At 45.9% G+C, this 16040-nt stretch overlaps 1 protein-coding gene across 5 annotated transcripts in view; it reads left to right on the top strand.

Moving 5' to 3' along the window:
- Positions 1–3704, top strand: part of PDE4A (phosphodiesterase 4A) — a 36429-nt gene extending 32725 nt beyond the window's left edge. For all 5 annotated transcript variants that reach the window (XM_049876858.1, XM_049876857.1, XM_049876860.1 and 2 more), the window contains one exon: positions 2340–3704. In XM_049876858.1, coding sequence (XP_049732815.1) covers positions 2340–3095 — 756 coding nt within the window. In that variant the 3' untranslated portion in view covers positions 3096–3704. The remainder of the gene's footprint in view (positions 1–2339) is intronic.
- The last annotated feature ends 12336 nt before the right edge of the window (positions 3705–16040 follow it).

Genomic DNA, 16040 nt, shown 5'->3' on the forward strand with positions numbered 1-16040 from the left:
AGGACTTTGTTCTGAGGTGCCTGTGGGTAGACTTGAACCACAACCTTTTGGTTAGTAGCCAAGTGCATTAACTGTTTACCCCACCCAGAGACTAATACTGTCCTTGATTTTCAGTGGATTTCAAAATGAGGTGCAATGACTTGTCCTGTATCAAGAGATACAGGAACACAAACTTGTTGTAAAAGACTTAACTCTAAAGTGAGAACGTGACAGCTTCTCACCCTCCTCTCTTCCAGTCTCCTTGGTGAGATTCAGCCTTCTCGCTTTGGTATGTATGTCCTTCCAGACCAGGGTTTCCCAGCATCGGCGCAGTGCTGACACCTGGAGCTCAATTATTCTCTGTGGTGGGGCCATCCTGTGCATTGCAGGGTGTTGAGCAGCATCCCTGTCCACCACCCCCTAGATGCCAGGAGCACTGCTCTCCTCCAGTTGTGACAACCAAAGTTATCTCCAGACATTGCCAAATGTCCCCTAGGTGGAAAAATTACCCCGTAATCCCCAGCCAACCCCATTGAGAACCAGTGTTCTATATGTTTTATACAATTATATCCATAGGCAACTCAGTAGCAATAGTTCGTGTGTTTAGTTTTTTTTTTAAACTATTATTTGTATCGATATATACCTATTTGTATACAGCTCGCTTTAATCTCCCAGCAATGACTAGCAGGTATTTCCAATATATTACACATAGATTTAGTCCACCCTTTTTTGTTGCTATATAGTATTCCAGTAGATATAAATAGATGATGGTTTATTTAGGCATTCCCTTGTTGGTGAACATTTAGCTTTTTAGCTGTTAGGAATTCACAGTGACTTACACAACATAAAGCTTTATTTTTTTTTTCTTTCATGTAAGAAACGTCTGTTGTTGTTGTTGTAGTTATTTGCTGTCAAGTTGATTCTGACTCATGGCGACCCCATGGGTGCAGAGTAGAACTGCTTCATAGGGTTTTCAAGGCTGTAACCTTTTGGGAGCAGATTCCCAGGCCTGTCTTCCAAGTTGCCACTGGGTGGGTTTGAACTATCACCCTTTCAGCTAGTAGTTGAGAGCTTAACCATCTGTGCCACCCAGGGACTCCAAGAAGAATCTAGAGAAAGGGAATCTGGTGCAGGGACAGAAGCTCCACAGGCACCAAGAGCCTTTGGTCTTTCTGTTCCATCACCTGAAGTGTGGGGCTTCCATTTTGGGGATGCTGTTGAATTGATTCTGACTCCTAGGGACCCTATAGGACAGAGTAGAACAGCTCCATAGGGTTTCCAAGGCTGTTATCTTTACAGAAGCAGACTGCCACATCGTTCCCCCAGGGAGCAGCTGGTGGGTTTGAACCACTGACTTTTTGGTTAGCCGCCAAGTGCTCAATCGCTGCGTCACCAGGGCGCCTCGTCATAGGCACAGATGCTGTCAATTCTGGTTACTTTTCAGGGAGGAATGGCCAGTGCCAACTGAGGCAGCCCCAGCATCTTCCATCCATAGATGGTCACATGGCCATGCTCTCTTTGCAGGGGAGACTGGAAAAGAGAGTTTTCAGCTGAATGCATTATCTCCTCAAGAACAGAGTTCCGTGAATAAGAAGGAGGGAAGGGAGCAGAACAGGATCTCAAATTCTCATGGAATCCAGATTTTCTGGAACCATGGAGGATGGATGAACTCCCAAAACTCTTGTCCTGAGATAATCTTTAAACCATAAACCAAAAATATCCCCTGAAGTCTAATAGTTTAGCTTAACTAGTAAAAAATGTCTGCCTTGAGCATTATGCTCTTTTAAGAACTGTCTGTATGGGATCGAATTGACAACAACAACTCAAAAGATTAGATGGGAACCCTAGAGGTCAGTGAGTTTATATTAACGAGGGAGGAACAACTCAGAAACGGAGGGTGAAAATGGTGGCGCAGCTCAAAAAATGTAATCGGTATCACTGAGTCGTACCTGTAGAAATTGTTGAATTGGTATATGTTCTGCTGTGTGTATTTTCAACAACAAAAATAAATAAAATATGTAGGGAGGGAAAAAAGGGAAGGGGAAGTCAGGGTGTTAGCCAGCCGTCTGCCATGAGGTTTCATTTTCACCATAACCTGTAATAATGAGCACCTTTAATGTACCATGATTTACAACAAAACTAATTCCCCATCCATGTACATATTGAGGTGTTTCCAGTTTTTGTTTATATTCTCATTTTTTTTTTTTTTCTTACTTGTGCAAGAGCTTTGGTGGATCTGGAGAAGTAAAATTGCTGGGTCAAGTGGTACAAATGTCTTTTTTCATTTTTGTAGATCTCACAGTGTGGTGGTGCCATCTGCACCAGGAGGCAACGTGTTGATGCTCTTTCTTCTTCCCCAGGTGGGTTTCATTGACTATATCGTGCACCCGCTGTGGGAGACATGGGCTGACCTGGTCCACCCAGATGCCCAGGAGATCCTGGACACACTGGAGGACAATCGGGACTGGTACTACAGTGCCATTCGGCAGAGCCCTTCACCACCGCCGGAGGAGGAGCCTGGGGGGCCAGGCCACCCACCCCCACCTGATAAGTTCCAGTTTGAGTTGACTCTGGAGGAGGAAGAGGAGGAGGAGGTGACCACAGCCCAGATAACAGCCACAGCCCAAGATGCGTCCACAGTGCAAGAACTGTCCTTGGCCCAAAAAGTGCCCATCACAGCCAAGGACACATCTGTCATAGCCCCGGCTGCATCCCCAGCTGAGAAGCTGTTGGAGGTCAAGGGCCAGGACCCATCCACAGAGGTAGAGATAGAGGAATTGTATTTGACACGGCCGGCAGACCCAGCCGAGAATGGGTCTATGACGCAGGACCAGTCCACGTCCCAGGACACATCTGTGGCTCTGGATGCTGTAAGCTGCAGCAGCCCCCCTGTCCTGTTCCCTGAAAGCCCCCCTCTGTCTGCCTTGAGGACCCCACCCTCTGAAGAGGAGGCCCCGGGCCTCCTGGGCCTCCCCTCCACGGCGGCCGAGGTGGGGGCCCAAAGGGAGCATCAGGCTGCCAAGAGGTCGTGCAGTGTGTGCACTGGGACATCCAGCCAGGATCCAGCCACATTGCCAGCTCCCAGCGAGTGGGGGGCAGATGGAGGCCCTACCTGAGCCCCAGCCCCCAGACCCTGTTGCCCTCCCTGCCCGCCTCCACCATCACTCCCGGACCACCTCCTCTGCTGCCTCAAAAACTCTTGGGCCTGAGAAAAAAGAAAACAGAAAAGTGGCTTTTTTTCTCTTTTCTTTTTTTCCCCTTTTTCCCCACCCCCACCCATGGGGCCTTTTTTTGGAGGTGGGGGCTGGGGAACGAGGGGCTGAGGTCTGGGAAGGGGTTTTATTTTTTGAATTTTAATTGTTACGTTTTTAGAAAAAGAAAAAGAAAAAAAAAAAAAACCTGAAGGAAACACAGTAACTGTAGATGCGCCTATTCCGGGCTCCCTTTTCCACCCCCATGCCCCTTCCCCCCAGGTTCCAGGCTCAGTCTTCCTGCCTCTTAGCCTGGGCCCAAACCAGGTGGGGAGTCCCTCTGGGCTTTTCTCCTGAATTTGGGAGGGTCTCGAAAACCCAACCAGGAATAGCCATTTTGGGTGGCGCTGGCTGGGGTGGGGGGGGTTGCTGTGGGAGGCCCCAGCTCCAGCCCCTCCCTGGCTTCCTGCCCCCAGAAGTCTTCCGCTTCATTTTGCACAAACCTGGCAATACTGACCGGGGGGACGGGGTGTCGGGGAGCTGTTCACTTTAGGGGTGAGGGGCCATTTGCACCGCCAGCCTTGGGCCTGAGATTTGGTGAAGGCTTGACCCCCCCGCCCCGCCACTTGCCACTCCCTTCCCCTTCCGGTTCATTTGGAAGTTTTTCCGTTTTTGTGGGGGTAACTCTGATCCGCATCCCCCCTTCAGCTGCTTCTCCTCTTGTTTCTGCCTTAATGACTCCCGTGGCCACAGGAGATGGGGGGTTGCAGTGGCTCCCAACTGCACCTGGAATGAGGCAGGGCCAGGCCCAGAGCCCCCATCCTGGGCACATCCCCCATCCTTCCCCAGCCCCCTCCAGACTCTGACCCTTCGCCCTAGGAGGAAGCAATAATGGTATACACACACATCCCCCTTCCTGGGCACTCCCTGTCCTAGCACCTGCGTTATTTCTCCTTTGTCCCGTCCCGATGCCTCTCTTGCCCGCCTGCCCCTCTCACCCTGGCTCTTCCCCAGCAATAGGACAGACAGATGCAAGACCACCTTCTCCAAGCCATGGGGGACTGCTTAGAAGGAAAGACCCCCTCTTCTCCCCCCACACCCCTCAGCCTGGCTCTGTAGCTTGGCAAGGCAGGGGCTATCTCTTTCATCGGCCTCCCCCGAGTTCTCAGCACACGGTACTGTAGCCCCCACCCCCCGCCCCCAGCCTAGCCTTCCATCCGTCCATCATACAGGTGAGGAGGGCTCGCTCCCACCCCCACGATGCTGAACAGGGTTTATTTTTGTAGCAAAAGTTTCCCTCTCACCCGGCCACCAGAATGGGCCTTTCCTTTTCCTTTTTTTCTTTTCCTTTCGTACCTGCTCTAAGGTTGGTTTGTAAATTATTCTACAGAGGCAAAAAGGGAAAATAAAATTTGCCCTTCCCTGGCTGCCCCGGTCAGGGGAAGAAGGGAGGGGCCTCCAGAAGGAGAACTTCACTTCCACTCCTGCTGTATTATATAAACTGTACCATAGACCTGGGAAGTTGTGTCACCGGAGGGGCCGAGGGCTGGCTGGGCAGAGCCTGCGCCCTCCCACTTCCCCAGGAGCCTGGGTGACTGGCAAGATGGACTCCCACCCCCAATCAGGGCTCCTCTCCCCAGGGTGGGTGCAGGACCCCCACGAGCTTCTTGTGTGTTGTCTACTTGACGATCAATTGGTCCGTCGATCGATAATCCTTCGATCTTGTCTCCAATTAAACTGAGGCTTTCACTGATCTTCCTGGCTCATGTGGCTTCATTCCCCCTTGTTTCTTGAGGGGCCTCTCTCCGGCACTGTCTGCCTGGTGGTAGGGGGGTTATCTGTCTCTTGCCCTCCCTAAGCAGTTGGAATTGTGACTAGAACTTGAGGAGGGTATGGAGAGCTCAGCTGGAGGTAGTCTCAGGGCCAGGCATGTGCTGGCACAGAGACCCAGGGAGCCATGTGGAGGTGCAGGTCACCCAGCCTTTCAAGTCCAACAGACACGAGTAAGCCTTGCTGGCTGACACAGCTCTGGTTCTTCTGGTACCTAGCAGTGGCCCCAGAAACCTCCAAGGGGCCAGATTGACCATGCCGCCACCATCTGGCTACCAGGTTATGATAAAAGGTCTTAAGCTAAGTTCTGCTGTGCAGATACTAAATTTAATTCACAGGCACAGAAGAATTCATACCTGTAAGTTCCATGAGCTTCCAGCATTCTATCCATTTTGGTGTTGCAACCTTCATGTTACATTAAAAAAAAGTATCCCAAAGGCAGGATGTTTTCTATTTTTGTTTTATTGTTGTAAGGGTTCTGGGTACTTTTGAGCCCTTTTGAGCCCATAAGTGTTATGGAGGGAACCCTGACGGCAACAGTGGTTAAAGCACCCAGTTGCTAACTGAAAGGTCAGCAGTTCGAACCCACCAGTGACTCCGAAGGAGAAAGATGGGGCAGTCTGCTCCCGTAAAGATTGTTGTTGTTAGGTGCATGGAGTCCATTCTGAATTCCAATTCATAGCAACCCTATGTACAGCAGAACAAAACAGTGCCCAGTCCTGTGCCTTCCTCACAGTCGTTGCTATGCTTGAGCCCATGGTTGTAACCACTGTGCCAGTTCATCTCATTGAGGGCTTTCCTCTTTTTTGCTGACCATCTACTTTACCAAGCATGATGTCCTTCCCCAGGGATTGCTCCCTCCTGAGAACATGTCCAAGTATTTGAGATGAAGTCTCGCCATCCTCACTTCTAAGGAACATTCTGGCTATACTTCTTCCAAGACAGATTTGTTCTTCTGGAATCCATGGTATATTCAGTATTCTTCAACAACACCATAATTCAAAGGCATCAATTCTTCTCTGATCTTCCTTATTGATTGTACAGCTTTCCCATGCATACGAGGTGATGGAAAATACCATGGCTTTGGTCAGGTGCATCTCAGTCTTCAAGGTAACATCTTTGCTTTTTAACAATTTAAAGAGGTCTTTTGCAGCAGATTTGCCCAGTGCAGTAACGTTTAATTTCTTGACTGCTGCTTCCATGGATGTTGATTGTGGATCCAAGGAAAATGAAATCCTTGACAACTTCAATATTTTCTCCACTTACCATGATGTTGCTCATTGGTCCAGTTGTGAGCATTTTTGTTTTCTTTATGTTAAGGTGTAATCCATACTGAAGGTTGTAGTCTTCGATCTTCATCAGTAAGTGCTTCAAGTCCTTTTCACTTTCAGCAAGCAAGGTTGTATCATTGGTATATCACAGATTGTTAATGAGTCTTTCTCCAGTTATGATGCCCTGTTCTTAGCATAGTCCAGCTTCTCAGGTTATTTGTTCAGCATACAGATTGAATAAAGATTTCAGCCTTGGAAACCCTATGGGGCAGTCCTACTCTGTCGTACAGGGTCCCTATGAGTCACAATCAACTCTACGACAACGAGGTTTTAAGCCTTATGGATATCAGGCAACCTGAATCGTCCAAATTAATAGCTGGACGACCACTCAGGATTCAAACTTTTCCTAATCTGTTCATTCAAGGTTAGGTAGTGAGTCTCAGATATTTTAGCCAATTCACATGTTTGAATACCATTAATTCCACCCATGGGAGCCTATTTTTTTTATCTTTATTAGGCTAATTAACAAACCACTAATTTCCCCAATAAAACATTTCTGGCAGTCATTACGCTAACGAGCAAAACCTCTGGTTTGGATAAAGATATGGACAGCAAAAGGATTTGAATATGGACTTTCTGATGAGAATATTGGCTGCCTCTAGGGTGTAACAAATTAAGACACAGTGCTTAAATGGTGGAATGCGGTCTATAGATTCATAACGTGTGTTCTGAACCAAATGAGGGCAGCTTGCCTGAATCCAAGGCAGGGTCAACTTGCCCACTCTGCCTCCAGGGACTATGGGTTTGGATCCCAGCTCTAGCTGTATGACCTTGGACATGATCTCTCTGAGCTTCAGTTGTGTCATTTACAAAGTAAGGATAACATTAGTCAAGACTTTCAGAGCTGTTGTAGAGCAGCACTGTCCAGTGGAAGTTTCTACCGTGATGGAAGCTTCTGTATCTGCAGTATCCAATATGCAAGCTCTCGAAATGTGGTGAGTACAACAGAGGAGCTGGAGTTGCCATTTTACTTTTTGTAACTACGTGTGGCCAATGGCTTCCATATTGGACGGCGCAGTTGTGGGACTTAAGTGAGAGAGCTGAAGTAGAGGATTTTAAGCATTCAAGGCTCACCTGCTTTACTGTGGCCGTAAAGATTTACAGTAGGTATGACAGCCCAGAGGGCTAGGGGCCAGTGTGGACACAGACTGGAGAAGCAAAGCTGAAAAACTAGGTGGAAGTTTCTAGGGAATCTGAACTTTGTACAAGAGAAGGAGACACATTTTTCCCAAGGGTCTTTCAAAGTGAAGCAGAGCCAGGGGGAAAGGGCGTCGGGCTGGGAGTCAGGAGGCTGCAGGGAATGGCTGCTTGTCCTCAGGCAAGCCTTCTTGCTCCAGGTCTCAGTTTCCCCAAGTGTAAAAGGGCAGGCGTGACATCCCAAACACCTCCTGTCTCAGACAAGCTTCATGTTAGGATGTGGTAACAGACTGAGAATGTAGGTCAAAGGGTGGGGACAGCATGTGACCATCAGCTGGGTCTTTAAAATTCCCCTGGTGGGGAGGTCATCTTTCCTCAGGCAAAGGTGACCTAGGGCACTGGGGTTTAGTGAGGCCTTGAAATCTGAACAGACCAGGGGGACCTGGGGAAGGGGTGGAGTTGGTTCATTCTTGTAAGTTGACACCAGCCACTTGCAGGCTATTTGGTCCTGGTTAAATGTCTCTACCTCTTTCCAGCCTTTTGAGGACTCTGCCTGGGCTGAACTCTTTAGACTATCTCTTTGACTCTCCCCAGCCATCCTTGAGGTATGTACTATCATCAGCTCTATTTTGCAGATGAGGAAACTGCGGCCCAGGCATAGATCTCACGGTGTTATCAGGAGATTCAGGGAAATGAAGTGGGGTCACACTTCATTCACTCAATGACTGCTCTTAGTTAATCCCTGGACAATGATAGTTGCCATTATTACTTTTACTTGTATATTATTGTCACCATTTTACTTGCACAAAACCTTTTAATGTGGGTAGTTTTTCCTCCTCCTTCTTGTGAGGTGCTGTGGAGTCAATTTTGATTTATAGCAACCCCGTGTGACAGAGTAGAACGGCCTCCATAGGGTTTCCTAGGCTGTAATCTTTATGAGAGGAGCCCTAGTGGTACAATGGCTAAAGCACTCAGTTGCTAACCAAAAGCTCTGCAGTTTGAAGCCACCAGCTTCTCCGTGGGAGAAAAGACCTGGCAACATGCTACCATAAAGATTTACAGCCTAGGAGACCCTATGGGGTAGTTCTACGTTGTCCTAGAGGATGGCTATGCAACAACAATCTTTATAGGAACGGATTGCCAGGTCTTTCTCCTGCGGAGCTGCTGAGTGGATTCAAGCCACCAACCTTTCGGTTAGCAGCCAAGCACTTAACCATTGTACCACCAGGGCTGCTTTCCCCCTCCTTAACAGCATAAAAGTATAAGGAAGTGGAAATTAAAACAAGGTGCTCATTTTTCTCCCCCTCAACTATTAGAGGGACCAGTCCCTGGAGAAGGACAGCACGCCTGGTGAAGTAGAGGGTCCGTGAAAAAGATAAAGACCCTCGATGAGATGGATTGACACAGTGGCTGCAACAATGGGCTCAAGCACAATGATTGCGAGGATGGTGCAGGACCAGGCAGTGTTTCTTTCTTTTGTACATAGGGTCACTATGAGTCAGAAGTGACCTGATGGCACCTAACAACAACAACGTTGGCAAAGAATGAAAAGATGAACCGTGTCCCGGGTAGGTGAGGCACTTTTGCAGGTCATTGGTGTTGATGGAAGTTTGCACATACAACTCTCCAGGAGGGCAGTCTGGCAATAGTTATCAAAAACATAACTACCACGCATGTGTTTTGACCCAGCCATTGCATATTTCGTAGCCCTGGTGACACAATGGTTAAGAGTTCAGGTTGCTAACCGAAAGGTCTGCTGTTCAAATCCACAAGCTGCACCTTGGACACCCTATGGGCTGGTTCTACTCTGTCCTATAGGCCACTATGAGTCAGAATTTACTTGATGGCAATTTTTTTTAATTAAATAAAATTTGCTATCTTAACCCATTTTAAGTATACAGTTCAGTGGCATTAATTCATAAGCCATTGCATTTTTAAAATAATTTCTCCTAAAGAAACAATTGGATGAATACCTTAAGATGCAGGTATAAAAATGTCCATTCTAGTGTTTGGTCAGAATAGTGAAGAATTATTAAAGAATTCAGATGTCCAAAATTAGGTCATTATATTATGCTTCACCTGAACGATGCAGCTGCTAAAAACGATGAGACATATCTATATTTACCGAAATGACAAGATGTTCACGTTAAGAAGAACAGGGTACAGAATGTTCTGTATTATACGATCCTACTAAAAAAATATGTGCATAAAAAAGGCAGCTTGTCTGTCAAATGTTAACAGTGGCTCTCTACAGTAGTGGGATTAAAAGAGATTTGTATTTTCTGTACTGTAGTCTTCGGTATTTCTGAATTTTTGCAGTGAGGAAATATTTTATCATCAGGAGGAAGTTATTTTATAATCAGGGGAAAGAAATAATAACCAGGTGGTGTTTGTTATCTGGGAAGCACAAAAGCAAGGTGGATAAGCACACAGACTGGATTCAGTTTGCCTGGGTTCTGGTTCAGACTGTCGGTTAATGGCTGGTTAGTTTGAGCAGGTTACTTTACCCTCCCTGTGCCTTAGTTTCCCTCGCTGTAAAATGCAAGTAATCACAATAGCGCAGACTAACTAGTCGGTTACTAAGTGCCAGGCACTGTTATCGCATTTAATTCTCACAACATCCCTATATCCGTTACCCGTTGCCGTAGAGTAGATTCTGACTCATAGCGACCCTATAGGACAGAATAGAACTGCCCCATAGAGTTTCCAAGGAGTGCCTGTTGCGTTCTAACTGCCGACCTTTTGGTTAGCAGCCGTAGCTTTTAACCACTACGCAGCCAGAGTTTCCAGTGGTAGGTACAATTTTTATAAAAGGGGTCATAGGTTTAGGCAGGGAAGGAGGCAGAGCTGGGAGAGTAAGTCCCCGAGTGCCCCCTAGAGTGGAGCTGAGGAAGTACAACAGGACCAAGAAGGAGAGCACAGGCAGGCAAGATGGGAGGCGTGGCTAGAGCCAGCAGGCGACTTTTTCCGCACAATTATTGGCTGGCATGGTTGTCAGTACACAAGAAAACAGCCAATGAAGGGCGTGGCAGCTTCGCCTTTAGAACCCGAGAACTGAGGGGGCGGGGCGCTGGGGAGCGGCGGGTAGGACGCCCCCGGGCCGGGTGTGGGGACGCTAGCACCGCTACTCTTCCTGAGAGCAACCCCAGGGTTGTTCCGACTTTATTCTGGTGGACTCCGGCATCGTCGCCAGTTCCTGAGAGGGCCATGACGTCATTCCCCTCTCCCTGAGGAGTCCCCTGGAGTCCTCTCACCTTCCTGAGGAGGACCCCTGGCACCATCTCTTTTTCTTGAGAGTGACACCAGAGTCGTTCTCACTACCTTAGGGGAATCCTGGGGTCATCCACCCTTCCTGAGGAAACTCCGGTGACAATCCCCTTTCCTGATGGAGCCCCAGCTCTCTCAGAGTCCTCAGGAAGGGGGCAGGAAGCCAGAGTTGCCCTCAGGAAGGTGAGAGGACGCCAGGGTCCTCCTCAGGAAAGTGAGGGCACTTTCTAGACCCCACCTCTAGGCCGGATTTGCTCTGAGAAGTGCCCCTCTCCTGATGAGACCCCAGAATCATCCTTCTTTCCTCAAGGATCCTTTTTCCTGAAGAGGACCCTGGCACCCTCTCGCCTTCCTGAGACAGGGCCCTGATGTTGTCCCTCCTCTATCCCCTCTTTCTGAGGGAAATCCTGTTGGCTCCATTTGAGACAGACCCCTACAAGAACTTTGGTTGTCCCAAAGCCCTCTCCTGTGCTCTGCTGCCCCCCTTTTGGGGAACCGAAGTGGGGAGGGAGTGAAACTAGCTGATAAAGGAACTCACCATGTCACATGAGAAATCATTTAAGGAACTGGGGCTGTTCCTCCTAAAATAGGAGCTGCAGGAAGGGTCTAAAGCTGGCTTAAAATATTTGTCAAGTGCTTCTCACAGTTCTTGACATCCTCACCAGCTCCTTATCCAGTGATTGGATGTTACATGGAAGAGGTATTACTTTGTTCCATGAAGTCCCAAAGCATCTGATGGTAACAGTTACAAGGACATAGAAAGGGCTTCATTGTGTTGAGCTGAAATCTTGACAGGCTACTCTTCCACAGAGTTAGCAAAATCCACACCCTTGGTGAAGCCTCTGGAAGACCAAGCCAATTTAATTCAATCAGGCAAATGTTTAGTACATCCATTGTGTCCAAGAATTTGTCTACTTAGTAATGTTGAAATATTTGTGAAGCTCCTATTGTGTACCAGAGTTCTAGGCATGAAAATATAATGCTGAACAATACAGAATGAGAATAGAAGAATAACTTACAAACATAAGGTTGACAAATACATTATGACATTTGCAAGGTACTTTTTTCTAGAGCACTTGTCAGGGTTTGTGGTTATACATAAAGGAACAACTATACAAATGTTTCCCCTAGTTGACTGTAATCTCCAGGAGGACAGAAACCATGTGTTCTGCTCCCAATTTTATCAGTACAGTGGAACATGGTACACATTGGAGTGTTTATTGTTCCTGCCCCTGAGTAAGATATTAAATCAGAATAGCTCTGAATCTCTTAAAGTAGGGCTTAAAGTGATTCTTCTGGCAGCCCATGGTATATTCAGTATTTTTTGCCAACAGCAGAATTCAAAGGCATCAATTCTTCTTCAGTTGTCCTTACTAATTGTCCAGCCTTTTGCATGCACATGAGGTGATTGAAAATGTCATGGCTTGAGTCCTCAAAGTGGTATCTTTGCTTCTTAACACTTTAAAGAGGTCTTTTGCAGCAGATTTGCCCAGTACAATGACATCATTTGATTTCTTGACTGCAGTGGTGTTGATTGTGGATCCAAGTAAAATGAAATCCTTGACAGCTTCAATATTTTCTCCACTTACCATGATATTATTGGTCCAGTTGTGAGGATTTTTTTCTTTGTGTTGAGGTGTAATCCCATACTGAAGGCTATAGTCTTCGATCTTCATCAGTGTTTCCAGTCCTCTTCACTTTTAGCGAGGTTGTGACATCTGCATATTGCAGGTTGTTAATAAGTCTTCCTCCAATCCTGATGCCACATTCTTCTTCATATAGTACAGCCAGAATGTTCCTTAAAAGCAAGGATGGCAAGACTTCGTCTCACTTACTTTACACATGTTATCAGAAGAGACCGGCTCCTGGAGAGCATCAAGCTTGGTAAAGTAGAGGGTCAGCGAAAAAGAGGAAGGCCCTCAAGGAGATTGGACTGACACAGTGGCTGTAACCATGGGCTCAAACACAGCAATGATTGTGAGGATGGCACAGGACTGAGCAGTGTTTTGTTCTGTTGTACATAGGGATCACTATGAATTGGAACTGACTCAACAATACCTACAACAACAAAGCGATTCCATCTTTTTTAAAAAGCTTGCCTTAATTTGTGGGTGTATATATATATATACACACACACACAGAGTGATTAACCAGAAACCAGATAAAGCTGACCAAGTTTAAATGGGGAAAAAAAAGAAAAGAAGCAAAGTCTCGTAAAAGGAATAAAAGGTTATTTTTTCTTATTTTTAAGGTGTTTTCCCTTGGCAGGGGCAATGGAGAAGTAATTGTAAATTTCAAGTTAAAATAGGATTGAAAAAAAAAAAAATCCACCAGTTAACTATAAACCTTTGTAATTTTTATATATACTGCATTAAAGCAGACAAATCTTTGATGGCTTCATTCCATCAGCCAGTATTTATTTAAGAGCTATTATAGTGTATGCTAAGGAGCCTTGGTGGCACCATGGTTAAGCACTCGGCCGGTTACCAAAAGTTGGCAGTTGGAACCCACCCAGCCACTCTGTGGAAAAAAAGACCTGGCAATCTGCTCCCATAAAGGTTACAGCCTAGGAAGCCCTATGGGGCAGTTCTACTCTGTCACATTGGGCCACTGTGAGTCAGAATCGACTCAACAGCACCTAACAAGAACAACATGGTATATGCTGGTGGTAAACAAAACAGATGTAGCGTCTGCTGTCATGGAGCTTACACGTTAGCTGGGGAGTTGTCTTAGTCATCTAGTGCTGCTATAACAGAAATACCAAAAGTGGATAGCTTTAATAAATGGAAGTTTATTCTTTCAGTCTAGTAGGCTAGAAGTCCAAATTCAGGGTGTCAGCTCCACGGGAAGGCTTTCTCTGTTGGCTCTGGAGGAAGGTCCTTGTCATCAACCTTCCCCTGGACTAGGAGCTTCTCCGTGCAGGAATCCCAAGTCCAAAGGAAGAGCTCTGCTCCTGGAGCTGCTTTCTCGGTGGCATGAGGTCCCCCTGTCTCTCTGCTGGCTTCTTTCTTTCATAATTCAAAACAGGTTGGCTCAAAACACAATCCAATCTTGTAGATTGAGTCCTACCTCATTAACATAACTGCCACGTATCCCACCTCATTAACATCATAGAGGTAGGATTTACAACACATAGAAAAATCACATCAGATGACAAAATGGTGAACAATCACACAATACTGGGAGTCATGGCCTAGCCAAGTTGCTAGACATATAGTTGGAGGACAAAATTCAATCCCTGACAGGAGTCAAACATTAAACAGTTACACCTACAAACATATGTACAAGATGGTAAGTGCTAGGAATAATAATGAGGGGGTACCTAACTTAGGCTGGGAGGGGGTGCCTGGATCAGGAAAGGCTCTCTGAAGAAGTGCTATGTAAATGAGAACCTAAAGGATGTGTAAGGATTCTCCAAGAATTGGGGGAAAGGCACATGAATTTTACAGCAGCATTATACGTAATGGCCAAGATGGGAAACAACCCAAATGTCCATCAACAGGGAAACAGATAAACAAACTGGGACTTCCGTACTATGGAATACCACTCATCAATAAAAATGAATGAACTGTTGATACAGGCAACAACATGGATGAGTCTCCAAATCACTATGTTGAGTGAAAAAAGCCAGACCAAAAAAAGTCCATATTGTATGATTTCCTTTATATAAAACTCTAGAAAATGCGAATTAATCTATAGTGATAGAAAACAGATCAATGGTTTCATGGAGATGAGGGCTGGGGAGAAACAGAAGGGAGAGAACACAAAGGGACATGAGAAAATTCCTTAGGGGTGAGGTGTTTGCTATCTTGATTGTAGTGATGGTTTGATGGGTATATGCATATGTCAAAACATATCAAATTGTACACTTTAAATATGTGCAATTTATTGTATGTCAGTTATACCTCAATAAATGTTATTTTAAGCAAAAGAGCTGGGGGGTAAATTCTAGACATAGAGGTCAAAAAGAATCTAATATTTTAGAGGAACTGAGAGATGGTCAGGGAGGGTGAAGTGTTGTGAGTCAGGGGAAGACATAGGCTAGAGATGAAAGAAGGCCCCCAGACAATATCTGAGGCTTGAGAAAAAAAACAAAAACGAAAACAAAAACCAATTCCTTGACTAATGTTATTTACCTTTCCTGACCCTGAAGCTGAGAGCAAGTGAAGGCGAAGAGGCCAGTGATGTCCGCCTCAGAATGCTCAGTTTCAAATTTCCCACCAAAGTTGTTCAGATCAGCTGATTAAATTCCAGAGGATCCTGGGATATGTCATCTGAAAACAGTGTTCCTGGGTGCCCTGCTTAAAATGTGATGTAATAAAATTCAAAGTTACAACCCTGAGCAATCAAAGGGTGTGTATGAGAGGCTAGGGCTTGAAGGAGGGAGAGTCCTTTAAAGAGGGGAGCTACCTGATGCATTTGAAGTCTTATTTGATGTATAAAAAATACAATTTGCGGGGAAAGCAATTAGGAGTATGTTGCAAGGTGTATGTAAATTTTTGTATGAGAGACTGCCTTGATTCGTAAACTTTCACTTAAAAAACATTTTTTTTAAAGCACAATGAAAATTAAAAATATATATATATATAATTTGCTCACGATTTTTGAAGAAGTTCAGGGCATTCTACACCCTGGGGCTCTTCCAGTCTTGTTCCTTTTCTAACTTTCTTCTCTGGAAATAGTTCCTGTTTTCACCCAGGGACCCACAAGAGGGTGCTCCACTCCTTCTAGACCTCACGTTCTAGGTCAGCCCTGAGAGTCATCTGAGAGTTACAAAACCATCACACAGGTGGGTTGGTGGAAGTGCCGATTTTTCATAGGTAATGAGAGCCAGTGAGGAATTTTAAACAAGGCAACACACAAGTCCTCTGCTTTCATTAAATGTTATCATTATCATTCCAACTTTAATCATATCCTGTATCTGTTGTTGTTGAGTTGATTCTGACTCATAGCAACCCCATAGGACAAAGTAGAACTGCCCCACGGGGTTTCCAAGGCTGTAATCTTTACAGAAGTGGACTGCCACATCTTACTCCTGCGGAGAGACTGATGGGTTCAAACCGCAGAACTTTCGGTTACCAGCTGAGGGCTTGACCACTGAACCACTGGGGCTCTGGATCTGGTTCTAACTTTAACAACCTTGATAATTCAGATAATATTAGCATTTCAAGTTTCCAGTACTTACTCATTTCCTACTGAATAATCCTAACATTTATTGTATTTTCACTGAGCGCCAGGTGCGAGGTTCTGTTGCTGTCCCCATTTTATAGATGAGGAAATTGAGGCACAATGAAGATTTGCTCAT

This window comes from Elephas maximus, chromosome 3 (genome assembly GCF_024166365.1).
Source record: "Elephas maximus indicus isolate mEleMax1 chromosome 3, mEleMax1 primary haplotype, whole genome shotgun sequence".
NCBI lineage: Eukaryota > Metazoa > Chordata > Mammalia > Proboscidea > Elephantidae > Elephas > Elephas maximus.